Source organism: Protopterus annectens, chromosome 16.part0, assembly GCF_019279795.1.
Source record: "Protopterus annectens isolate FY-2018-M chromosome 16.part0, PAN1.0, whole genome shotgun sequence".
In the NCBI taxonomy this organism is placed as follows: Eukaryota; Metazoa; Chordata; order Ceratodontiformes; family Protopteridae; genus Protopterus; species Protopterus annectens.
The window spans coordinates 296,020,139-296,047,653 of NC_056750.1; the positions used below are offsets into that span (position 1 = coordinate 296,020,139).

At 39.1% G+C, this 27,515-nt stretch overlaps 1 protein-coding gene across 1 annotated transcript in view; it reads right to left on the reverse strand.

Moving 5' to 3' along the window:
- The window catches only part of LOC122790850, a 183,190-nt gene that overhangs the window by 27,313 nt on the left and 128,362 nt on the right, over positions 1-27,515 (reverse strand). The window contains exon 3 of the mRNA XM_044058496.1: positions 23,216-23,289. Within this exon, the coding sequence (XP_043914431.1) occupies positions 23,216-23,289 (74 nt within the window). The remainder of the gene's footprint in view (positions 1-23,215; positions 23,290-27,515) is intronic.

The following is a 27,515-nucleotide window of genomic DNA, read 5'->3' on the forward strand; positions in this document are numbered from 1 at the left end:
CCACTATCTTACTTTTTACCCTCTCTAACCTATGGTGCTCCTTTACTAACCAACCTGCAGTCTTCCCTGAAAACGAAATTAGAAACATGCTATAACAAGATCATTAAATTCACCACTAATAGTCACCACTCTACCCACCACTGTACTGCCCTAAAACAACTACAATGGCTGGAATTTCCTCTACCACCTACTCTTCTTTCATCTCACAACTACACATAAGTTGATATATAAACCTCAAGACTGCCCTGTACTCATCTCCTTATTCACCCTCTATAATCCTGTTAGGCCTCTTCAATGTGAACACCAATATCTTTTTTTTTTCAAACATCTTTATTAAATTTACACATGTGACAAAGGCATGCTTACATTTATATAAATGAAAAACATGCAAAATGATATCACTTTAATTGCAAACAGTTTACATCACAGACACCATTGAAACAACTGTGGTTGTAAACATTATACATCACTTATAAACCATCCAATCATTGTCAGTTAAACATTATATAGCTCATACATATACTGGCTCTTAAACCTCGTTCCTGCATATATTGTTCCCAAATTTTTTTCCTATGAAGTTTGCACCTTCCCCTTTCTAAAGATCCCAATTCCAGTTGCTTTATCTCTGTCACTATATTCACCACTTCTAGTAAAGTTGGTCTAGACTTTGACTTCTATTTTCTAGTCATTGCTTTTTTGGCAGCCACCATAATTAGACTCAACAAGGCTTTACTATGTCTAGGCAATTCCGATTATGTAGCATAACTCAAAACAATCATCTCCCCAGTCAGTCCAATCCACTCACCCAGCATCTCTGACAGAGCGGTCCGCAGGGAATCCCAAAAGTCTGCTAGCTCATCACACTTCCAAAAGATATGTTGCCAGCTGCTTCTTTCTTGCCCATCAAACTTCCATTTGCTATCCACCTGAAGAAAAATTCTTTAGAGTCTACTTGGGGTATAAAAATACCTGTGTAAACACTACCAGGCAAAGATCCTAAATCTTCTAGACTTTGTTGCATATTCTGAACACCAATATCTTGTCCAAATTCATAAACCCAAGCTATCTGCAGATCAACTATTATACTCATGCAGCATCGCTAAACTTTGGAATAATCTACCTCCATCTATCTGCTTACCACAAAGCTCTTCCAACTTTAAAACTACACTACATAATCATCTTCTCTCCAAGTGGACATGTGACTGTTCCACTACTCACTCAGCCATTACTTACATCTACCAATTTAACCCTCAGACTGTATACTCCTAGCTTTTGCTAGTAAATGTTTCTTTTTCTTCTGACAAACTTTTATATTCTCTACTCCTCACTCCTCCTCTTAGCTCCACTAACCCATTTTCCTCCTTTCCTCCATTCTTCTACCTTTCCTTTCCATATATCATCTTCCTTTCTGTCCACTCTTTCTTTAGATACTTTGCCCTCTTCCACCTATCTCTTTTCTCTTTTACTCTTTTTCTGTCTTTCTTCCTTCCCTATTGCTCTATAAAGTAACTGCTGTTTGCCTTTCTAATCAAGTTTTATTATACATTTATATATTCAGCTTGGTTGTTCTATTTAAGGCCTTATCACACTATGCTTCTCTTGATGCATATAACAGTTTAATCCTGATATATTTGTTTTTGCTCTGCACTATATCACATTATTATTGTGCCCCTGTACTATGAATATGTTCAACTTTCATGTCAGAAAGTTTGTAGCAGGTTTATTTCTTTCTATGTAAATTCTTTTTATGAAACTTTTATGTAAATTTTTGGAACTATTTCATGTAATTTCTGTAATTTCTTTTTGTACTTGTTTTGTTGCTTACTGGGCCTTTTCTCCCTGGGCCACCACTGAAAATGGGCTCATCTTGGCCCAGTGGACTTTCCCGGTAAACAAATGCCAAAATACAAATAAAAATAAATAAATAAATAAATGCATACATACATACATACATACATACATACATAAGTAAATAAATTTATCCAGAAACTCTTAGAATTTGCAAACATATTTAGAGAATAAAAACAGGTTATTTTAATTCATAATTCTCCTAGGACTTCACTTTATTTACATAGTGTTAGTCAAGCATTTCCTTGCAAAAAAAATGGAAAAATGGAGAAGTAAGTATTTACTCAAAAAGGGGGCCCTTAAAACCAGTAACTTAAAACTAATGGAGCAAACATCAGGCATGCCAGTGTGACAGTCATCTGCGACAGTGGGGATAGTTCCTGCTGTTCTGCATGAGGACTCTCCTTCTCTATCTGTTACTGCTCAGAGATAAAGACTGATACTAGTTAAGCCATTTGAAGCCTAAGCAGTACAGTCCTACTAGTGCACTTCAAAGAATTGCTCCCTCATTCTAAAGAAATAGGTCCTGGAGTTGGGATAAATGGATGTTTTTCCATCAAATCATCTGAGTTGGATTTGATGGTAGTGAGGGAAGTGCTTGATTTATAAAAATGCAGGGCTTTGTTCTAGAGGTGGGGAATTCTTTGGAAGAGATATCTGTCACACTAGCAACTCTTATTTACGTTTTGACATAGATTTAGGTCCCTTGATCTTGTGTTTGTGTTACTACCAGTCTTGGGGATACACAGTAAATCAAGTAGGATTGTGCCATTTACAGCTTTGTAAGCCAGGCATAGATCATCACATAATAGTCTGTAGGAGAGAGAGATAGAGAAGAGAGAGAGCAAGACAGCTTTTAGAAACTAAGGGTAACACAGAGAGCTCATAACTGATTTTTTTTGAGGATCTACTGCACTTTTTCAAGTTGGGTTAGCTGCTTTGACAGGTACATCCTAAAAGGTGCAATGTATTCTAGTAGAGGCCTGATAGGATACAAGTGAAGGAAATAATGACCTTTTTGGAATAAGAGGAGATACTCTTACCAACCAAGTGGGAAAGCTAGAAGATTTTCCTTATGACAGTAGGAAAGTGGTGGCAAGTCAGAGTTTGTTAGCCATGAAGGTATCTTGACCTCTACAGACTTTGTCTGTTTTACAGGGAGTATAATTTATATGATAGATGTGCAACTGTGCCAATTTCTCAAGCCTTACAATGCTACATTTTTGACATTCAGCTTTATGCTACGGTCTTTATACCACAAGTGTGTCTGAGGTAGGCTCTTCTGAGGGATACAAGTGTCTTCAGGGGAGCTGATGATGGCTCCAAGTTTGAAATCATCTGCAAACTACATCAGTTAGAGGACATTAGAGCCAAAACCCGACAGAAGGAAAAGTAAATGCCAAATAGAAGTGGTCCCAGCACCCTGGGGTATACTACTTGTGATCCCAGCACCCTGGGTATACTACTTGTGATCCCAGCACTCTGGGGTATACTACTTTTGATCCCAGCACCCTGGGGTATACTACTTGTGGTTCCCAGCACCCTGGGGTATACTACTTGTGATCCCAGCACCCTGTGGTATACTACTTGTGGTCCCAGCATCCTGGGGTATACTACTTGGGGTCCCAGCACCCTGGGGTATACTACTTGTAGTCCCAGCACCCTGGGGTACACTACTTGTGATCCCAGCACCCTGGGCTATACTACTTATGATCCCAGCACCCTGGGGTATACTACTTGTAATCCCAGCACCCTGGGGTATACTACTTGTGATTGACTCTTGTAAGACAGCATGCTACCAGTTTATAAAGTGGGCTCTATCAGTACGTCAAATGGCAATCCAATGAATTGCATAGGGAGTTATATTGTGTTTGACCAGTTTGCCACTGATGCCAGTGTGCAGTATAGTATCAAAGATCTCAGCTCAATTAAGGTAAGCTGTGTTTATGGAGTTACCCTCGCCCTCTTCTACTACTTCTGTGATTATTTCAAATGAGTCAGCTAAGTTTAACTGTCATGAATTACCTGTTACAAAGCCAAATTGCTTAGAGAGTATAGGCTCCCTATGTCCCTGCTGATGAAGATGGAACATAGTCAAATGGGCTCTAGGCAGGGTCCCCCCTCGCACCCATCTCATTACGTGGCTCATCTCCCCTACAATAAACATTGTTCAAAACTGTCAGTTTCACACTATTTTCTTCTTTACTTTTAAAATGCTTACAGTGATGTGGATTCAATTTAAAACCTATAATTTATTTATCCTTTTTTGACTAAGTTAGCCCCACTAAGTTAGTAGCCTCTTTTCAGGGAAGACTCCAGGTGATATTTATTCTACTAGGGGAAATTTGGCCTGGGCAGAGGGAAACTTCACCCTCACTTTTCAATAAATGTTGTGGGATCTTATACATCCACTTGCACTACCATCAACAAAGGCAGATGGAGCTTCAATTTAATTACTTACGCAAAGGGCAACGCACTCAGGAGTGTATTGCACAAAAGGTAACCACCTTCATTACTCCAGTTGAAAGGTTTTGTTTTAACAGACTGACATTTGGTATAATTTCAGCACCAGGAATATTTCAAAATGAGATGAGCAATTTGTTGAAAGGATATGAAGATGGTTATGCTGTTCTGGATGAAGCAATTCTGATTGGTCCAGATAAAGAGATCCATGATCCTGAATTGGAAACAGTACTTCAGCCATTAAACTAAATAAAGACAGATGCTGTTTTGGGAAGTCTGAGATTATACATTTCAGTCACAGCTTCAATATTAGTGGAACTGGACCAAATGGAAGTAAGGTCAGAGTAAAAGCCTAGCTAAAGACTTCAACTATTATAACTGATATTCATCGGTCCCTAGGCATGATAAATGTCTTTGGCAATGATTACCAGATCTGTCTGCAGTTCTAAGTCCACTGACAGATTCTCTCAAGAAATATATACCCTTCTCACTGAGACAGGCTCGAGTCCAAGCTTTCAGCAAGGTAAAAGACATTTTAATGACTGCTCCAGCTCTTGTTTACTATGATGTTAACAAACTGACAGTTGTGAGTGATTTTGTCAGTAGCTATGGTTTAGGTACTGCTCTATTCCAGATGGACTGTTTATTGCTCCATAATGCTTAATGATGCCAAATAGAGTCAAGTAGAGAGTCTTTATAGTCTTTTGCAAAGATACTTATAAGACTCTCTATTTAACTATATTCATATGATCATAGGAAGTTACTAGGGTAATGGCCTTAGGGCCCTTAGAAGCCTAGCCAATTTCTACCATTATTTCCAGGATCAGCACCCATTGCCCCTGTCCCACAGGGACACAGACGGAACCCCTGGGGTGAATTTACGGTTACCCATCCATTCGTTCAGATTGCATTTGAAGAGGCCTATTGAGGTGCTCCGTTTGACATGAAGTGGGAGTCTGTTCCAAAGGTGTAGTAACCTCTGGGAGACAAATCTGTCCATCAGGCAGGTCTTATTAATGTCACATACCAGGTTAAGGTCTTTAGAGTGAGTAACCTGTGTGCCATTTGACTTACGGATATGCAGCATTTCCAATAAAGCATGGTCAGAGATTGCCTTGTACGCAAGGAAGAGATCACCTCTGAGTAGTCTGTATGAAACAGAATAAAGTAACAGTGATTTCAGATGATCCACATAGGACAGATGCTGAAGACCTAGAATTTTCCTTTTGAGGAAGCTTTGTGGTCTCTCCAGTTGCTGCAGGTGCTTTGAAAGGTACATACTGCACCAAAAAGGGCATTGTACTCAATTATTGGCCTGATGAGGGAAGGTACAGGGAGGTTATAACTTCTTTTTTTTCTGGAGGCAATGCCCTTACTTATGAGATGAGCCATACAGAATGCCCTTCTTACCACTGTGGAGACATGGTGGCCAAAGGTGAGATTGCTGTCAACTTGTGTGCCCTTTTGTAGAATGTTGTCATAATTTGGAGATCCTATGACCACTCCCAGTTTGCAGTCATCAGCAAAATTGGTCAACCATAGACCTTTAGTTTTTGCTTGAGGTCCCAGGACTGATCCCTGTGGAACGCCACTGGTTACAGGTCTGCTGTTGGAGGTGGATTCCTCATATTTTGACTATATGGGTTCTATCAGTGAGCAAGTTAGTGATCCATCTAATGATATAAGGATCGATACCTAGCTGGGTGCCAATGATGCATGAGTGGGGCATAGTGTCAGATGCCTTGGCTAAGTCTAGGTAGGCTGTATGCACAGATTTTCCCTCGCCCAGGGCCTTGGTGACTGTCTCAAAGAAGTCCACCAGGTTTAATGGCATGATCTCCCTTTGACAAATCCAAACTGAGTAGGATCAATTGTTTAGAGATTACCTATATCTTTGTTGGTAAGGTCCATGATGATTTGCTTCATGGCTTGCAGATGAGGCTAGTCAGTCTAATAGTTCCTGGGGTCAGTGGAAGCACCACATTTGTGCAAGGGAATAATGGTGGCCATTTTCCATTCAGCTGGGGCAAAGCCGGTGCTTAGACTATGATTGAAAGGAGTAGACTATGATTAAAAGGAGTACCCAATGGTGTTGCTAATTCTTGTTGGAGCCCATGTAGGATGCAGCCTGGGATGTTATCAGGTCCCATAGATGCTGTGTTCTTGGCCTTAGAGAGGGAGTTAACGACATACTCTTTAGAGATGCAAGATAAGGGACAGGTGACAGGGATGTAATGGGGTACATGTGGCAGGAACAGGGAATGAAGTTTTCACAGAACCTGTCAGCTAACAGGTTAGTTATGTCCACAGGCTCAGTATATGTGTCTTGCAAGTGTGTGAACATGTAAAAAAGCTCTCCAGATACCCATTTGCAGCTAGAGAGTTTCCAACTCCCAACTGACTACAAGCCTCTGGTTCCATTGATTAAGCCATACAAATCAGACAAAGTAATACCTAGATATTAAAGGTTACTTTTTTATTTATTTATTTTATTTTATTTTATTTTACATTTGTTTACCGGGCAAGTCAGACTGGACAGAAGGTCCATTTTCAGTGGAGGCTCAGGGAGAAAAGCTCCAAAAATACAATACATAGGAGAAACATAAGAACACAAAATTACAAAACTCATCAAATAAAATTAAAAAAAAAATGCATAAAATCAAAATTTGAAACACATACATAATTTTTTAGGTTTAAAATCTGCAATGAAGTAAGCACATACATAATTTTTAAGGATAAAAATATGCAAGGTGGTTGAGAATATTCAGTGTATGGAATTGTTTTTGGCAACAGGTAGTGGTTGCTAACTATATAATAGATAGATCTTGTTTCTATACAATAGATATCAACAGTAGTGACATTCTTTGAAGTATGATTAGTATAACAGCCTTTCCAGGGGAACTGCTATTACATAACATGTATCATCCTAACAATGCATTGGTATGTATTATCCTGGGGAGTAACAGCAGCATAGCCAGTTGTTTGAAAAGTGGGTCTTCAGGAGTTTCTTAAATTGTATAGTAGAGCTATTAGAAGTTATGTGGCTTGGTAGTGTATTCCAGATCCTTGCAATAGTGCAAACAAAGAGAGACTTACCAGCATCATTCTTATATTTGATGACATTTATGAGGTTCTGGTTGCTAGATCTTAAGGTTCTAGTGGTAGTGTAGGGTTGAATTAGATGCTGGAGTGCATGGGTTTTGTCAGGAAGGTAGTATAACTTGTGTGCTACTGACAATTGATTGAGTACAGCAGCTGAGGCAGCTCAAGCCAGTTAAGCTGCTTAAGGGATAAACACTGATGGGTCCTGTATGAGGCTTCTGTAGCGAACTTGGCAATCTTGTTATAACAAGATTCCATTTTTGCTTAAATCAGCCTGGCGGAGATTAGTCAGGACAAGGGAGGCATAGAGGAGAATGGATAAGAGATTAGTCCTTGCTATTGCGGCTTTGGTATGTCTAGTGATAAACTGTTTGTTCCTGTAGAGGAGCCCATGTTTTTTGTTTACTTTCTTGATAGTTTGTGCTATGTGGGTGTTGAATCTCAAGTTGTTGTCAATTTCAACACCTAGAAGTTTAGTGTGTGTGGTTGGAGTAATTTGGATATTATCTTTGGAAGTTATGCTAAAATTATTGTCTAAAGTTGGGGGGTCCCCTACCTGGGCTGAAAAGAATAAGTTTAGTGTTTTTGGGATTAAGAATAAGTTTGGTGTTAGTGAACCATGTTTCGGCTAGAGTAAAGTTGTTTTAGGTTATGGAATGAAGTTCTTTTATTATGAGGGTGGCACATATAAGGGTGGTGTCATCAGTATATTGTACTACTGAGGCAGTGAGTGTGGAGGAGGAGAGCTTGTTGGTAAATAGAGAGGACAGCAGTGGGCCAAGGATGGCGCCTTGTGGGACTCTATAGGATACTGGTAAGAGACGGGACAATTGGTTTTGCCGTACGACTGCTTGTTACCGGCCTGATAAGTAACTGTTGAACCAACAGAAAGAGGAAGAGCTAATGTTTAGGGTAGATAGAGTTTGAAGAAGCATGTTGTGATTAACCATGTCATAAGCTTTTGATAAATCTAAGAATATGGATGATACGAATAGGCCCTTGTTTCTGCAATGGTTAACTATGTTAGTAAAGGACAGTAGTGCTGTGGTGGTGCTATGGGAGGGTCTAAAGCCATGCCATGCTTCAGATAGCAGGTTGTTTTTATGGAGGTACTGCATTAGTTGAGTGTGAACAACTCTTTCTAATATTTTAGATAAGGGTGATAGAATAGCAATTGGGTGGTAGTGAGTTCTAAGGAGTTACCTCCTTTGTACAGTGGTATAATATGTGATGTTTTCCATGAGGTAGGTACTTTGCATTCTGATAGAGATCTATTAATGAGAATAGCAACAGGATAGGCTATAGCTTCTGCAGCTATCTGAAGGAAATATGCTGGTAGGTTATCAGGAGGCAGAGTGGTTGGTTTATTTTGGAAATAACCTTGGTGGACAAAGGGTGCAGAAAAAAGTTGGAGGTATTGTTCTGTGACTTGGGGTGGGTTTGAGAAGTTGCTGGTGTGGAGCTGTTAGCAGTATTTTGGGTATTGGCAAGGGTTTGGACTATTTCAATAAAGTATTTATTAAATTGAGTGGGAACGTTATCGTGTTTGTTTATTAACACAGGGGTTGGAGTTGTGGATTTTCCAGGCTGAAGTATGGTATTTATTGTGGCCCAGAACATTTGAGAGTTGTGGACATATTTTTCTTGCATATTTTTGTAGTAGTTAGTTTTATCAAGTTTAATTTGTTTTTTTTTTTTTTTTTGCTTTGTTACAGTGTTCTAAGTAGATTTGTCTCATAGTAGTGGTTTTGTTTTGTGAAATTGTATCCAGGCCTTATCTCTTTCTTTCATTATAGTTTTAGTTTCTTTAGTTAGCCATGGGGCATAATTTGATTTTATTCTTATGGTTCTGGAGGGTGCATAATAATTTAAGATTTCTAAGAAAGTTAAGTTAAAGTATTGCACAGCTTTGTCAAGAGACAGTTGCTTCAGGGGAGTCCAATTACAGCGTTTTAGTGCACTGATGAAGTTATTAGGTATAAAGGTCTTTTTATTTCATATGATATGTTGGGACCTGTTCCTAATTAGGCAGGATGTCTGATGGTCACTTAGACTATCAGGTAGACAGCAACTTGCAATACTTGCAATACTGAGAGGGTTCAATGACAGAGTAATTGATGTGCCCAGAAAACAAGTATTCATGGCATTCAGAAATCCAACATGTGACTAGACACAGACAGCTACCAAAGAAGACATTGCTATCTATGTGCAGAGCATTATGGTATCTGAACCAACATCTATAAAATGACTAGAATAATTTAAACAAGCTACCAAACACATCTGTGAGTTACAGACAGTCATTAAATATGTAAGGATGTATGACCTAATCCCTGGTCACAAATCAAGCAGCTAATCTACAAATATTACACCATCAGAACACAACTGTCTGAACATGGTTTACTGCTGTACCAAAACAGAATAGTTGCATGAGCTTCACAAAAATGCCAAAATGTTAAACCAAATATACAAAGGATCCCAAGGCCTTTTGTAAACCTGCACCTTGATGTGCATAGAGATCTTATTATTAGCCCATACTTTCTTTGTCAGTTTGAAAAACATTATGGCAGCTTTTCCGATGCACTTGTTGATCTCGCTATCAACCGACAAGTTGTCAGAGATTGTATAGCCTATTAGTAAAAACTACAAGAAAAATCTAGTCAAGCTAAAGTTTTCACTGTTTGATACCTTAAACCTACTGAAATAGAGGCCCATGGGATATATGCAAATGACCCCTTGATGAACTCATGGCCAACCTCCAGCTCATAGTCCCTCACCCTGATTGATGGCTCATTGTTCACATTTTGACTCATCAATTGGGTCTCCCTTAAACTGATTTTGAGGCCAAATTCCACACATTCCTCTGCAAAGCAAGTCAAGAGTGACTGAAGTCCCTGCTGAGCATGAGCTGCAACAGTTGCATCATCAGAAAACAGGAACTCCTTTAGATGCTTCCTGAGCACCCTGGTCTTTGATCTAAGCCTTGTCCATTTGAAGAGGTTGTTGTTCAATCTGGTTCAGAGAAAGATACTTTCTGTAGCAGTTCCAAAAACAAATTTCAACAGAACTGAAAAGACGATGACAAAAAAACGTTGGAGCCACACCCCTGTTTCACTCCAATGAGAATCTCAAAAGGTTCAGATGTGAAATTTAAATTTTAAATTCAAATTTAAATTAAATTTAAAATCAAATCATATCTATACCACCATGTTGAGTTGCAAGGCTCATACATCCAAAGACCTGTAAAATGGGTTAATACACTAAATCTGTTAATAGCAAAACTAGAATATGTATGTGAATTCCATTAATATTCATTGATTTCTTTAGCTGTTTTTAACAGCACTATTGCAAGATACACTTATTGTTTTAAAATACCCTACAGGAAACTACCTACAAAATGTTTATATTTCTCATCCTGTTGCTATGTGACATCTTAGGAATTTTTTATTTATTTTATTGTTTTACAACATAATGTCCTTAATCTATGTCATGTTTATATCTGATTTCTCTCTGATTTAATGTGTTATATCATATCTAAATTAATTTATTATGTTATGCTTTTATAATTTTATGTATTATGTTTGGAGCTTTTCTCCCCAGGCCTCTGCTGAAAATGGACCTATGTCCAGTCGGACTTTCCCTGGAAACAAATGTAAAATAAAATAAATAAAATGTGGATCCGTTGTACATGGTAGTCCCCTTCATGTCTTCATGGAAGGCCGGATAATGCTAAGCAGTGTTGGAGGACAGCCAATCTTTGCCAGAATCACCAACGGATGTTTCTTACTGATGAAGTCAAATGCCGTGGTCAGATTAATGACTGCAATATGTTGTGTCTTTCGGCTTCTCCCGGTTAGGGGTCGCCACAGTGGAACTCTGGTCCACTAATGATTGGCAGTAGATTTTTATGTGCCGAGTTATCAGCCCTGATGCACAACCTTCAACGAAGGTACGCCCATTCATGCATGTCTCCACACAGAAGACGCTCTAGCTAAGAATTGAACAGGAGAATGTCTTACTGTGAGGCGACAATGCTACTGCAGCACCACCACCGCAGTATCAGATTAATGACTGCAATATACAGAGCTTTATTCTGCTTCCTACACTTTTCTTGCAGTTGCATAACAGAGAAAACCCTGTCTATGGTATACCATTCAGCTCTGAACCCACACTGAGACTCGGGGTAAACTCTCTCTCTCTGCAAGAACATGGTGCCTCGTCTGGACAGCACATGCAAACAGCTTCCCAGTAGTACAGAGTAGGGAGATGCAGTGATAGCTGTTTCAATTACTTTTGTCAACATTATTCTTATAGAAAGTAACTATGTTAGAACCCCTCATATCTTGCAGTACACTACCTTCTGTCCAGCATTGGCAAGCTATTGAATGCAACTCTGAGATTATGGTACGAGTGGTATATGAGGGTTTACCATCTTTCCCGGTGGCTTTTCCAGAATAGAGTACTTGTAGTGTATTGCTGAGTTCCTCCAAGGTGCACTTAGCATTGAGTTTTATTTTTTTATTTTTATTTTTATTTGACATTTGGTTACTGGGAAAGTCGAACTGGGTTAAAAACCGATTTTCGGTGGAGGCCCGGGGAGAAAAGCTCCATTACAAAGTAGACTAGATCTAACCTTTTACAGTACTCAACAGTATCATACAAGTATAATACAATAGTATATGATAATAGAGAGTAGATAACAAATGAATAAGTGCAATTGTTAACAAGACTGGTTACAGATGGAAATCAGATTATGTTTAAAACAATTGATTATTAGGAGTCCAAAAGAAAGCAAGAATGATCTTGTTATACAGTTGTCTAGATAAATTGTTTGTCATTGTTGTTGTATTTACATATGTACATATTAACATGCAGGAAGATGTTATAAGGAAATCCGTGGGAGAAGCAGTTAGTAAGGAATAGTGAATGAGATACAGATACAGAGGTAGGTAGATTAAGTATAGAATAGGAGTTTGAGATTAGGCTAGATAGAATAGGGTATGAAATAATGTGGGGTCAGTGCGAGTTGGTGAAGAGAAGATTGTAGTAGAAGTAGATGAGTTCAGTCATAGTTAGCAGAGGCTGGATGGCATTCTGGGCTCTCTCCATAACTACGATCTCTCTAGCATACAACTGTGAGTAGTATTTCACTGAGCACTCCATCTGCTTGGTTCTGTCCTTCAGGACCTCATCTGTGACTGACTTAAGTGGGGCAATCTTCCTTTGTGAAGGACTGATGACATGCTTGATCCCATCATACATTCCTCTATTGTTGCCAGTGTCAGAGGCCTGCTAAATCTTGAAGCAAAGTTGGAGTTAATAATCATTTGCGCACTGGCAAGTTACCTGCTACACTTGACTCTGACCACACTGGAGTGCCTTCAAGTGCTCCTTATTGGGCAAAGACCTGTATGCAACTAGTACCTGTCTCTTCTTCTCAATCAGGGGTGTCAGCATTTCAGTGTGGGCTTCAAACCAATCAATACACTTGACTGTCTTCTTCCCAGAGATAGATATTGCAGTGTTATATATAGCATCCCATAGTTTTCCCCATCTCTTGCTGGTGTCAGTGCCATCCAGGCAGGGCAAGGCCTCTTCAAGTGTTTGAACATCCTTGTGTACTTATGAAGGGTCATGAGTCTTGCCTACATCAATTCATGGCCACCCTTCCTTTTTATAGCTAAAGAAACTTTGCGACTGGATGTTTACCTTAATACACACAAGCAAGTAGTCAATATCACAGTCTGAGTTGTGGTAACTGCATGTTACCCTAACACTATCTAAACTGCTGTGTTTGATGAGGATCAAGTTGTTGACAATGTTTTGATCTTGGGTGTTGCTATGAAATTTTGTGCTGGGCTTGACATTGAAGCAGGTGTTGATTATACTGGGAACAAAGTTCAAGGAGCCGCTGTTCATTTTCCTTCACCTTTCCTGTTCCGAACTGTTCCAAACAGGATGGCCAGCTGTTATGATCACTTCAAAATATGGCATTAAAGTCACCATGGATGAATAACAGTTCATGGGAAGAGACCTCACTGATGGCAGCACTAAGTTCATCATAGAACTTGTCATTGACTTCTTGGGTAGACATTAAAGTAGGAGCACAGATGCTAAGTTGATCATGGTCACTGGTGTTTGTCACTGAATTTTCATAATTATCTCATTTCCCTTATTTGTTGCTATGACTGAGCCAACAAGGCTGTTTCAGATTGTGAAACCAACACCATGTTCCCTGGTCTCTTCTGGAAAATTCCCATGCCAGAAAAAAGAAAGGTTCTTCTCCCTGAGACATCCAATGAATGACAGCCTTGTTTCCTGGAGAGTCACAATGTCCATTTGCAATCTTCTCTGTTCATTGGTAATGACTGCTGTCTTCCAAGCATCACTGATATTCTGTAGATCTTCCATAAGGCCTAGAGGCATTGTCTTTACATTCCATGTTCGCAGCCTAAATAACCTGTTGGGGGTTCCCCAAATCCCCACACACCCAGTGGAGTAAGTGGACCATGGTGAGGGAGCATCTATTTGGCTGGGGGATTCCCAACTTAAGGCAGGCGGTAGCTGCCCAATAAGATCAAAGTATCTCTCCCACCATTCGCAGCAGCCACTGGTGCCAGTCTATGCCAAATGAGTGCATTTGCTAATTACTGGTAATTGCTGCTTCCTGTGTTGTGTCACTGCTCAGAAAGTGAAGCTGGAGTGTTGTCTCCAGTGTTCAGGCCTGGACAAGTGAATTTTGAGGAAAAAGCAGATGCACAGCAACAGGTTGCCCCTCTCCATGCCACTAATGTAACCCAAGAGGAAAGGCAAGGCCAGTAAAACTTGGCATCAGTATCATCGCAGGAGCTGCAGCAGTGAGGCTGAGTAAACCTCACTTTGTCTTAGTGGCTCCATCTCCAGATTTTTCCTCAGGGGTTACTCCCAAAACCTTCACCAAGACTATATGAGGCAGTGGAGATTTTAAATTAGAGTTTACCTTCTCCTAGGTGGACTGCTTTTTCAGGCTGATGAGCCTCACCTGCTTGAAACACAGCCTGTGTTTTGTGTTTTGAGTACTGTATGCCAGTGAAACGTGGACTCTGCTGTCAAAACAGGAGCAGCGGCTCAATGTATTCCATATGCGCTACCTTAGGTGCATCTCATGGCAGGACAAGATCTTCAACAACACATTACTTGAGAGGACAGGAACCACCTCCATGTTTGCCCTTCTGAAACAGAGATGTATGCTCCACTTGGGTCATGTCTTTTGCATGACAGATGGACGAATACTGAAAGACCCCCTTTTGGAGAGCTGGTGTCTGGAACGAGGCCAAAAGAGTGATCCAAATTGCACTACAAGGACATATGCAAGCATGACCTCAGTGCTCTCCCCATCAGAGTGAACACCTGATATTCTCCTGTCTCAGACAAGTATGCATGGAAATGGATAGGGAAGGAAGCTCTTTCTATGTATGAGACCTCCTTGTCAAGGAGAGTGGAGTATAAGAAGTCACTCAGAAGATTTGTGCCCATCTCACCAGACCAACATCTGCCTACTGCTGCTCCAAGTGTGGAAAGGACTACAATTTCAGGATTGGATTGAGTGAATTGTACATTGATACCCTACTGGAGAATGAAGGATCCCCAACAGGGTATTACTATACTGATATCACTTGATAAAAATTAGTCATCTGCTTCATGGCAGCATATTAATCTGCTGTGAGTCACAGACTAAAAAAAAAAAAATCTTCCATTTTTCATGCTTGCTAAATATGGCTTTGCAGTTTAGACAGCACAAAAGGGCGGCCATGGTGGTGCAGCAGTTAAAGTTGCCACCTCACAGCAAGAGGTTCTCCAGTTCAATCCTCGGCTGGGGTGCCTTCTGTGCAGAGTCTGCATGTCCTCCCTTTGGTCATGTGGGTTTCCTCCGGGTACTCCAGTATCCACCCACATCCCAAAGACATGCTGTAGGTGGATTGGACACACTAAATTGGCCCTAGGTGTGGGTGTATGCATGTGTGTGCCATCTGCAGTAGGTTGGTCACTGGGCTGGCAACTTGACACTGTAAAACTCCACTGAAAATCATGAGCAGACAGGTGATCCGCTGTGGTGGACCCTAACTGGGAAAAGCTGAAAGAAGAAGTTTAGGCAGCACAAAATTCAAATTATGCATGTTTGTGTGTGTGTGTGTGTGTGTGTGTGTGTGTGTGTGTGTGTGTGTGTGTGCGCGCGTGTGTGCATGTGTATGTGTGTGCGTCTGTATTTGTGAGTGAGAGAGAGAAATTTAGGGAGTAAGTGAGCAAGTGAGTAAGAGAGAGAAACAGTACATACCTCACATCTGCTTTGATCAATAATTCTGGATAAAGATAACAATATAAAGATGGATAAAGACAGCAAGTGCAAGAGAGAAATTCAAGGAATGAGTGAGCAAGTGAGTACAAAGACATTGGTAACCTCCAAACTTTGGATCCCACCCAGTTCGGGTTTGTGAAAGGCAGATCATGCCTCCTGAACCTGATCGACTTCTTTGAGGCAGTCACCAAAGCCGTAGATGAGGGTAAGGTGGTAAACACAGCCTATCTTGACCTCACCAAGGCTATCAACATCATCCCCCATTCTGGAATTATAGCTAAACTCACTAAACTAGGTATAAATCCCTACGTCACAAGATGGGTTGCCAACTCGATTACTGACAGAACCCACACTGTAAAAATTGCAGACTCTAAATCTGACCTCAAAGCAGTGACAGGTGGAGTACCACAGGGTTCCATCCTGGGACCTCTCCTGTTTGGTATCTACTTCTCTGAAGTACAAGCTAACACAGAAGGCCTCTGGCTAATGAAGTTCACAGATGACTGCAAACTAGGAGCCATAGTCAAGTCCCCAAATGATGTGGACATCCTACAGAATGGCCTTGCTGAGACAGATGCCTATTGTCAGAGCCATGGCCTCAAGCTCAATACCAAAACTGCAGTGTCATCCCCTTTGATAAAAACTCTGTACCCATGAACTACCACATAGGCAGCAATCTACTTAACACCAAATGCGTGATAAGAGACCTTGGGTCCCAGGTGGACAGCAGTCTTTTCTTTGATAGTCACATTGCCACAGTAGTCAGGAAGTCCTTCTATGTGGCACACCTCGTCATAAAAGGGTTCTCATCCAGGAAAAAAGAGGTAATTGTTCCCCTCTACTCGACACTCATTAGACCCGTTATAGAGTACAATGCCCCTTTTGGAATGTACCTCACAAGACATCTGCAGCAGCTGTAAAGGCCACAGAAGTACCTCACAAAGAGGATTACTGGCCTCAAACAAATGCCCTACACTGACCACCTCAAAAAACTCCAGCTTTACTCCATAGCATATCCCCTACTCCGAGGTGATCTCTGCCTAACATATAAAGCTATGTCAAACCCAGAGCTGTTGGACATGCTACACCTAAAGAAATCCCAATCCCTCCGAGCTACATGCTCTAGGGATCTAAACCCTGTCACCACAATAAACAGGACATGCTGGAGGGATAGAGTCCTGTCCCAGAGACTTCCCATACTCTGGAAAAAACTACCTATCTATATCAAACAAAGCTCCTCATTAGCACTCTTCCAGAAAAATCTTGATGAGTGGATGGGAAATAGGAAATACACCCCGGGGATCACTTCTGTGTCTCTGCTCGACAGTGGCACAGGAAAATAACTTTCTTGGGTGGCGTAAGCCAGGGAACCTTGTTAGCTAGGCTTACATAGGCCCTTGGGCCAATAGCCTAGTACCTACCTATGAACCTATATGATGAATAACTTTTTGAAATTCAATCTTCTGTGTTTTCAGTTTTTTGTTTTTTTTTGGCTTGTTGGCACTTGGCATTTAGAGAGCTGCGTGTGTGTATGTGTTTGTCTGTGTTTGTGTGCCTAGACATTAAATACTTGCATAACTTATATTGTAGATGTAAAATACTTCCTCTTCTAACAATTGCATATACTGCAGCAAGTTGGAAACATTAGGTGGAGAAACTATTTTGCATCAAAATACAAAAAACTTGCATGCTAGTTAAAAATGAAATACAAAACGACACAGCCCAACACAATAATGGCCACCAGGGTGGGTGTTATGCAAGCAATAATGCCTAACAGGGTTTATGTTAATGTGCAATTAATGCCTGCCCAGGGGTGTTATGAGGCCCAATGCCACAGGAGGGCATTATTGCACTTAGACAATGGGCTTGCTGTAAAATTGTGTTTTACTTGCCTATTTATTTTTTAAGTATTATATTATTTTTTATACATATATATTTTTAAAGTAAAATAGTTCCTCTGCCTACTGTTTCAAACTTGCTATATTATATGTTAATGGTGTTGGAAGAAGCATTTTACATCAAATATATATAAAAAATAATATAGTGCTTAAAAAAAATAAGCAAGTGGAATGCAACAATTTTACATACAGACCATTATTTCTCTCATACACAGTCTGTTGTGCTTTGACACACATACATATACACACAGTCTCCTCTGCTTTCAAACACACATTCACTCACACAAGATCTGTATTACCCTCTTTCTCAATCTCTCATATTCTCCAGCTGCTTTCATAGACACATTCAGTCTCACTCTCTCTCGATCTCTTTCACAGACAGTCGCCTCTGCTTGCATACATGCATTCACTCACACATCACCCTGTTTCTCTCTCATTCTCTCCATCCATCTCTCTCTCACTCTCTTTCTCTCTCACACACACACACACACACACACACACACACACACACACACACACACACACACACACACACACACACACACACACACACTCACACACATACTCACACACTCACACAGTCTCTCCCTGCTTTCATGCACCCATTCACACACACATGCAGACAGAAACACACACATGATCGCTCAGTCTCTCTCTCTCTTACTTATATACATGCATACACTATGACACACGCTGTTTTTTTCTCTTTTTATTTTACACTTGCTAAACAGCAAAAGCACTGCTTAGCAAGTGTAAAATAACTGCTCGCTCACTGTCACTAACATGCACACATACACTCCCACATAGAAACTCACACACGCGTACCTTTTTGTCTTCTTTTTTTAAATTTTACACTCGCTAAACAGCAAAAAAACGCTGCTTAGCGAGTATAAAATAATGGCACCTTTTCCGTTTCCTCAGTCCGAGCTCCATGGCTGCTTGATAAGCTGCCATGAAGTGGCAGACTCGTTCTTCTCAGCGGGCATTACTTCTACATTAATACCCTGCTGGAGAATGCTTGTTCTCCAATCAGGGTATTGATGTACAGTTTGCCCGTTGTCTAACAGGAAAAAAAAGTAATTCCCAGGGGTGGTGAGGCCCTCTGCCTGTGGTTATTTCCCTGATAACATCCACCCCATCAGGCATTATTGCTTACTTTCTGTGGGCATGGTATACAGTGCTGTAACTGTAAGCAACAGACTATAAAGCTTAGAGTCTGATTGTGACTTTGTGATGAGGGATGAAACTGTTAACAACATTTCTGCTGTGCTGGCATTTTTCTTGTTATTATAACTGCCATATAACTTTAAATGCTGATATCTTTTGTCATTCTTTATATTGCCAAACAGGATGACTGGGTAACCATAGGTACGCTATATACCGAGTGGAGACAGGCAATATATGCCAATGTGGTACACTTCTATGGTGACAAACAGAATGGCACCCCATTCATGCAATTATTAACAAAAATATTAACCTTTTTTTAAATAAAGTATTTCAGTTTTTAGTTTTCTGTGATTTTTTATGGTTCTGTTTTTGTTGTTTTTACCACATCAGTTGTGGATAACCATAGTTGTTAATTTCACGTTTAGTACAAGCATCATTTATTCTGAAAACTGCCTGACTGAGACTCTTCAGAAAATAGGTTTGACGCAACCAGATATAGTCAACAAAATGCAATAAATAAATAAAGAAATAACTTAATGTATTCAATGAATAAGTAAACAATTTTTATAAATCACCTGTATCACTGAGCATATTCAGCAAAAATGCTTCAGGGCTGACAGCCAAGATCATTCAAAATGACACAGCCTATTATATTAGGATGATTAGTAAAGTACATTCAGTGACAGGAGATGTGATATGGCCCAATTTCCATGTTCTACAACGATATACCACATGATTTGCAAGCACTCTAGTTAATTAGCATTAAAACTACATACTTGTTTATAGCACAGCCTCTGTACTATAAATAGTGGTCACAAATAACCATAGACAAAGACTTAAGAATAAAGCTAAGGCATAGAACGGAGCATACTAAAGGGTTGGGAAGTGGATTTAATAGGATAGAATTGGATGGAACTAAGAGACCTAGTTAACATTTGCATTTTTAATGTACCTTGCAGAGCCCTGAAGTGGTCCATGTTTATTCTTTTTTGTGTGTATGTAAATTACTGTGCAGGTAAGTAAACATGACCACAAGTCAGTCTGTCCTAGCAAGGATGCAACAGTGCTGACTCTGTTAACCTTTGTCATACTCTAGCGATAAAACAGTAAATGTTTTCCATTCTTTTCAGTTTGTTTAATAATGTGCTTTGTGTGAAAAAATGCCGGTAAATCATATTCCAAAGTGGTTAAAGAAATGGAATTATCTAAACAGAGAATTTGCTGTTTAACATTCACCCAAAGAGAACAGTATGAGGAAAATATAATTGGTTTTAGAATTTCGGACATCTATAGTTACGTTAACTTAATATTCCCTTGCCAACCATGCCTTTCAGATAAACTTTCAGCAACTCTGCTGCTGTCAGCAATGTAGTGAGCTGCACTGCCTCCTTCTCCTCAGGGTGAGTGAGATGGCTTTGGCCACTCACTCCCACTCCTATCAATAGTCCTCCAATTGGTCCATCCAGCACTCATGTTGCTAGCTAAACATGTCATCTGGGATATAGTAAGGACCCTGTCTCTCTTCACCACCAGATAACACCTCTATTAATCAACTCTAAACCTCATAGGCACTACTCCCCTTTCAGCCCACATTAGTAAGCACCTGAAACCATGGATTTGCACTTTCCAACCGCTTCTACAGCTAGCTTTATTGATATGGGCATTCTGAGACAATGTAGCAATTATCTCATGTTTACCGATAACCACCTGTTACTTAAACAAACTGACACAGTGTGTAAAAGATGTAATTATATAATATTATTGAAGGCAAGCCTCTCGCATAAAGCCACCACAGACAGCAAACAGGTTGTCAGCACTCTAGACCTATCACACACAATACATCTCAAACACATAGACCTACTTATACTGAGGCTCTTAAAAGCAACCTTTCTAAACCATAAAGGCCTTCTAAATGTAACACAAGAAATGTGTACTCTATGCAACCTCACAAACACTCTTAGCTCAAGTAATATCCACCACGAACCATGCATATATAATTCGCAGTCTCTCAATTCAAAAGCTCATGAAGCAAACTTCAACTTCCTAGTCAGAGGTGACTCCATAGGGAGACATCACTCACCAGGCTGAGTTAAGAGAGGGTCATGGTTAGTTCCCTGTTGAGTGCCAAATTCATCATATCATACATGCACTCCATTCCTTGCACCATGAGAACACATATAACAGTCAGAGTACATGTGGGAGTAAATGACTTGAGATATACCTCTCTGGACTACATAAAAAAGACATGATGATGTTTTCAGAATATTTGACCAAGACAGGTATGAACCTAGCCTTCAGCAGCATTTTACCATAACTGACAATGATACTGTAATACAAACAAAGGATTATCGACTTCAACAATTGACTTAGTTTCTGGTGTCATTCAAGGGACAGTCCCTACAACTGAAGCTGGAAACATCTTCAAATACATACATCAGTATTTGTAGGTTATGGGAAGTCTAATCTACTGAAAACTGAGTGATGCCCTGACTAAATTCAACATCCCTCTCTCTTGCTAAACTCAACAAGAAACACAGACAAGCATAAGATCATCTTTAACACTGTTAGAATGCTCAGAAACAATGCCCAGTCCTAATAGTAAAAATATCCCATACTCAGACCCTGAGGACATAGCCAATCTAATAGTGGATACATTTAGCTCTAACTTTAACTCCCCTCAAACCTTCCAATAACAATTCCTCTAAGTACTTTCCATGGTAAAGACCATTGTTTTTAAAGGGTCAGATAGCATACAAAGCTGCCTACTAGCCAACCTGAAACAAGATCTGTCAACACCTTTCCTCCCACAACAGACACTATTCAGTATCAGCCTTGAAACGTGCTTTGTGCCAGGCAAATGGAGGACAGCAACAGCCATTCCCAAGTACAAAGGTGGGGTGTCAACAGACCTGGGTAATAACAGACCCCATAAGTTTAACAGCCTCATCTGCTGGACCATTATGGAAATAATAAATAAAGATATAAGTAACCTACAGACATTCAGCTCAAGCCAACTAGGTTTTGTCAAGGACAGATCCTACCTGCTTAACCTGGATGACTTGTTTGAAGAGATTGCTGAAGCAATGGATGAGGGAAAAATCATTGTATAACAGTATATGTTGACCTCACAAAGGCATTTGACACCATCCCACACTCAGGTATTTTTCATAAATTTACCCAGCTAAATTGTAATCGCTATGCAACTCACTGGATAGCAAATTGGCTACCATATGGAACCCAGGAAGTTAGAGTAGATGGCTCTACCTCCTCCAAGAGACCTATACACTAGTGCTGTAACCAATGGTTTAGTCTTTGGTCCACTTCTGTTTGGCATTTATTTCTGAGAAGTTAAAACTAATGTTAAGGGTTTATGGCTGAGTAAGTCTGCAGATGACTGTAAACTTACTGCCATCATAAACTCTCCAGAGGACATCAGAATCTTCCAAGAGGGCCTTTCTCAAGTAAATAACTGATGTCATAAGCATGGACTAAAACTAAATTCAAAAAAATGTATAATAGTTTCCTTCAGCAAGCATGACATCTCCTGTAACTATCACATTGACAACACAGCCCTGAAAATTAATCCAGCAGTTAAGGACATGAGAACCAGCAAAGTGTCATTTGATCACCATGCAGCCACTATTATAAGGAAGTTCTTTTTCATTGCACAGCTTATTAGTATGGGTGTGGCATATATGTTCAGGGATGTGATCATTCTACTGCATCCGGCACTTATTAGGCTGATCATTGAGTGTATTGACCCCTTCGGTATGTACCTGTCCAAACATGTAACACAACATTAATGACCACAATACATTCTCACCAAGACAATCAATGGCCTAAATCAAAAAACTGTACTGACCATCTCAAAGCCTTGTCTCTTTTCTAGGTATCATACAGGCTACTGAGGTATGATCTCTGTCTCATATGCAGAGCTTCAACAGACTGTCTTCTCAGATCTACTGCACATCTGCAAGTCCATTGGTTACACAAACACCATCTTAAGAGATCTTAATCTCTTCTACAACATAATTAGAACATGTTGGATGTACAGATACGTATGACAGGTAATACCACTTCTTTGGAATCATCTTCCTCTATGCATAAAACAAAGTACTTCCCTTACTCTTTTCAAACATAATCTGGATGAATGGATGGGAAACCGCAAATTCAACCCTGGTTCAGCATCGTTATCCATTATGGATACAGGTAATATGTAAATGCTCTGCCAGCTCTGGGTTATTCATACTTAAATTACAAGGAATAAAAATTTAATAGGAATGTAGAGCTAGGCTTCCTAAGATCTTCATGAATTAATAGCCTAGTAAGCACCTATTAACCTAAGTGTAGGAACCGTGTTATCAATGAAAGAATGACCTTCTAAAACAAAATCAATCAATACAACCTTTTAAATAAAATGAAGTGTTATTATTTGCCAAAATGTAAGGTGTTTCTTCGTCTTCATGGCATTTATCTCCCCTGAAAACAAAAAAAAAAAAAAAAAAAACAAAGTTTAATAAATATAATGTTTTAAAATATAAAATGTAACTTAAACACATGATTATATCACAAAAGTCTATAATTACAGTATGGGACATCTGATTGTTTTCTTAAAAAATGTATGATGCATATTTTTACAACAAAACCACTGACTGTAGAAGTTAATACACGTGTGTCTGCTATATCTGTGTGAGAAATACTCCTTCATTTTTAATACACATGCACTGCAACTGCAAAATATAAATTACAATATTTAACTTTATTACAATAACAGTAGCAGCAATATGTATCATCTTTCAGGAGGTCATAACCAGCAGAGCTATCCACCCTGTCTGGTCAGTCATCAGCTGTCCTCCAATCAGATACTAGCTCTGAAACACTGCTCTCCGATATCAGCCTATTACTATCCTCAACATCTTCCTTCCAGCTCTTTCCACGTTATTTTAACAACTTTACTGAATTATAACGTAAGACACTGGCAAACATAAATTTATGTAAAAGAAAATAAACTATGTTGAGATGTTCACAGTTAAAACATTATACATCACATATATTCTTTATACAATTATCAATTCAACATTACATAAATTGCTCAATTCTTGCCTTCCTTTAAACCATACTTCTTCTGCAAAATGCTATTCTGCATGCATTGCTACCACAATTTCCATTTCTTCTATGTAATTTGCTCCTATACTTTTCTAAAGATCCCACTTCCAGTTCTTTTATCTCTGTTACAATATTCAGTACTTCAAATGTAGTTGATTTAGACTTTGATATCCATTTTCTAGTAATTGCTTTTTTGGTAGCCACCAGAATTAAACTTAACAAGGCCCTACTGTGTCTAGGCAACTTAGATTCTATATCCCAGCTCAAAAAATAATTTCCTTAGTTACATCCATTTGTTTACCCAATATTTCTGACAGTGTACTCTATAGGGAGTTTTTAAAGTCTGTCAACTCATTACACTCCCAAAACATATATTCCCTATTACCTCTTTCTTTCCCATCACACTTCCAACATTTTCCCTCTACCTGAGGAGAAATTCTTTGGAGTCTGCTTGGGGTATAAATATATATATATGCAAACACTTCCAAGAAAAAAATCCTAAATCTTCTAGACTTTGTTGCATATTTGGGAGCCATACATATGTCCTCTCGTTGTTTTCTTGTGAATTGCTTATCTGATCTCTCTTTCCAATATTTTCTAACCTCCTCTGAGTGATTCCTATAGTTACTGTATAACAGTTTTTATATCCTACTAATTATCCCTTTTTCAACAGCATCTTCTATTCCAGATTCAATTAAAACCTCTACCAGAGTGGGTTCTCCACCCAGATCTCCCCATCCCTTTCTCCTTTCCCATACTCCCAACACCAGTCCCTGATAGGGAAGGCAGTCTCTAGCCTACAATCCAAATGTTTTCTTGGCCTCTTCCCATTTTATTACCTTCTCCCTCTCTAGCCACATGCTCCCAATACATTGGTTCACCCACCACTTTTCTTTGGTAAATTTCAGTCACTCTTGTCCATTCTCTTTACCCCCCAGTTGCACAGTTCTCAAAAGACTCCCTGTCACTTTATGACTACTATAATCTGCATGGCTGTTGTTATTCTCCTTAAGGATCTGACAAAATTCCACTCTTTCCTTATTTCATGAATTTCCCACTGCTTCATTATCATCCTTTTCCACTTTGAATAATAGCTTTCTGCATGTGTTATGTATATGAGACTAAATCATGTAGTACTAAAATATCTCTTCAAACTGAGTAATCCCAAACCACTCTGAGATGTCCTTTTCTAGTTTTATCAGGGACAAAATAATACCATCTACAGATAAAGCCAGCTTTTCTTGATTACCATACCAATTATATCCCTGAATTTCTGAGTCCCTTATTTTCTTTGCCAGTGCCTCTAAATATAATGCAAATAACAATGGGGAAAGAGGATACCCCTGCCTGGCTCCTCTGTTCAAATGCAACTTATCAGAGAGGAACTCTCCGATTTAAGTTTTGCCTCTGATCCCTTCCTAGATTCTCCTTATTAAACTTATTATTGCATCAAGAAATGCAAAATGCTTGCATTATCTACTCATAAAATCTTAGCTTTTCCTAGCTGAATGCTTTCTCTGCATCAAGACCCACCAATGACAGTGGTATTTCCCTATATTCTGCTTCTTTCTGTATCATCATTGTTCTATTGATGTCAAATGTTTGTCTCCTCTCCACAAAACCACATTGATCCATATCTATCAATTTTGCCACACCGTTGTCATTTACTTAGCTATTATAGACCTAAACACTTTATAATCATGATTTAAAATTGAAATGGGCCTATATGAAACTGGGTCTGAAGAGTCTTTACCATCTTTAGATTTTACACCCATCACAGCTTTCTTTTAATATGTTGGTGCATCCCCCTCCTTTTAAAGTACTGTTAAACAAAACCTTCCAGATGTTTATCACTTTCTTCCCTCCTAACGTCCATAGGAATACCATCCACTCTTGAAGACTTTTCTGCAGATTGATTATATGTCATTGTTTTCATCTCATCTCCTCCTATCTTAACTGTTAATTGTTGAACCTCATCTACCTCTTCTATAAATATTTCCATTTTTGCTTTTTCTTGATTTCCACATTCCTCTGCTTTATACAATTTTTTATAAAAATTTCCAAAATGCTTCTAGTACCTGTATAGAATCTCTGGTTATTTTTCTTGTCATAGGCTCCCTATGTTTGGTAACAGCCCTTTCTGCTTTCTGTTTGTACTCTGGAGTCATTATCAAAAAAATAAAAAACAACTTATGCATAGTACCCAAGTACTCCCTTATATTCTCTTTAGCATTCTGTAATTGTGCCTCTTCTTGGTCTGAGATTTTCCTTGTTTTGTAATACTTTGACCTTTGTCAACCCCTCTAAATAATTCTTATTATTTCTTAACTTGATCTTTTTTCTTTTATTTCTACCCTATTTTAAACTCCACTTTCATTTTATCCCACTCACTAGCTATAACTTTTGAAGAATTTTCTATCTTCCCTAACAGCTATTGAATTATTTCCACTACCCATTCTTTAAATTCCTCTCTTTTTAACAAGAAGGTGGGGAAGTACCAGTGTCTCACCTGTACTTCATTACCCTGCATTTTTATCTTAGATTTTATTGGCTCATGATCTGAAATATTTATCGGATGAGGGTTGAAGCTTTCAATTAAATGGACATGTTGCCATGAAATATAATTTATGTTTAGTCTAGTCCATTTATTGTACTTTGGGGAATAATATGTAAATTTTTTCTTAGTTCCTACTACTGAATTCATGTCTTCCACAAATATTTTCATAACTGTCTTCAGAAATCTACCTTCTTTTGTTATATTTCCCTTCTAGGTCCCCAGATATGTCCTCACTGTTGCAAATCAAGTTCCAGTCTCCATCTTAAATAATTTTCCCTGCTGAAAACCATGGGAAGCTTGTGATACTGGTTGCTGGGCTGCAGAATCCCTCTCTCCAGCTGCAAAGAGAAAAAAAATAAAGAAATGTGCCAACTCATAAAGTCAACTATTCTTTTCATATTAAAAATATTTGACTTTCTGTTGTGTTCTAGGTCTTTGGAACACCAAGCAAGTGTAGAGTTCTGAGGCGGTCTGAAAAAAAAAAAAAATATATATATATATATATATATATATATATATATATATATATATATAGGTCTACTTCACTTGACCTAAAACTCATTTGACTGACACCAATTTGACCGACACCTAATTGACCTAAATTTCATTTGACTGACAACTCATTTGACTGATTCAAATTTCACCAACATCTTACAATGCTGAATTTCAACATACTAAATCTTAAACCATAAACAAGCACACTTAGAACACCAATAACTAACCCTTTACAGAACTTAAAAACTACTTATTAATCCTCAACAGAAACAGGACAATGTACAACCAAACTAGATGGGGGGCTATACCCCCACACCCCAATGTGGGGGGCTCTGCTCCCCACCCCCTTAATTATATATACTAACTCCAGAATCAAACTACAGTTGGATAAAGGGTATATGCCTTTAACTTTCCTTTCAGTACTCTACATGCTGCCACTACTGCTGGGAATGCACAAAACATTCGCCAAATTACTTTAGATGCTTCCCATAAAAATGTAAATAGAAAAACCCACATTTAGAAACACTACACACTACTATGTACATGA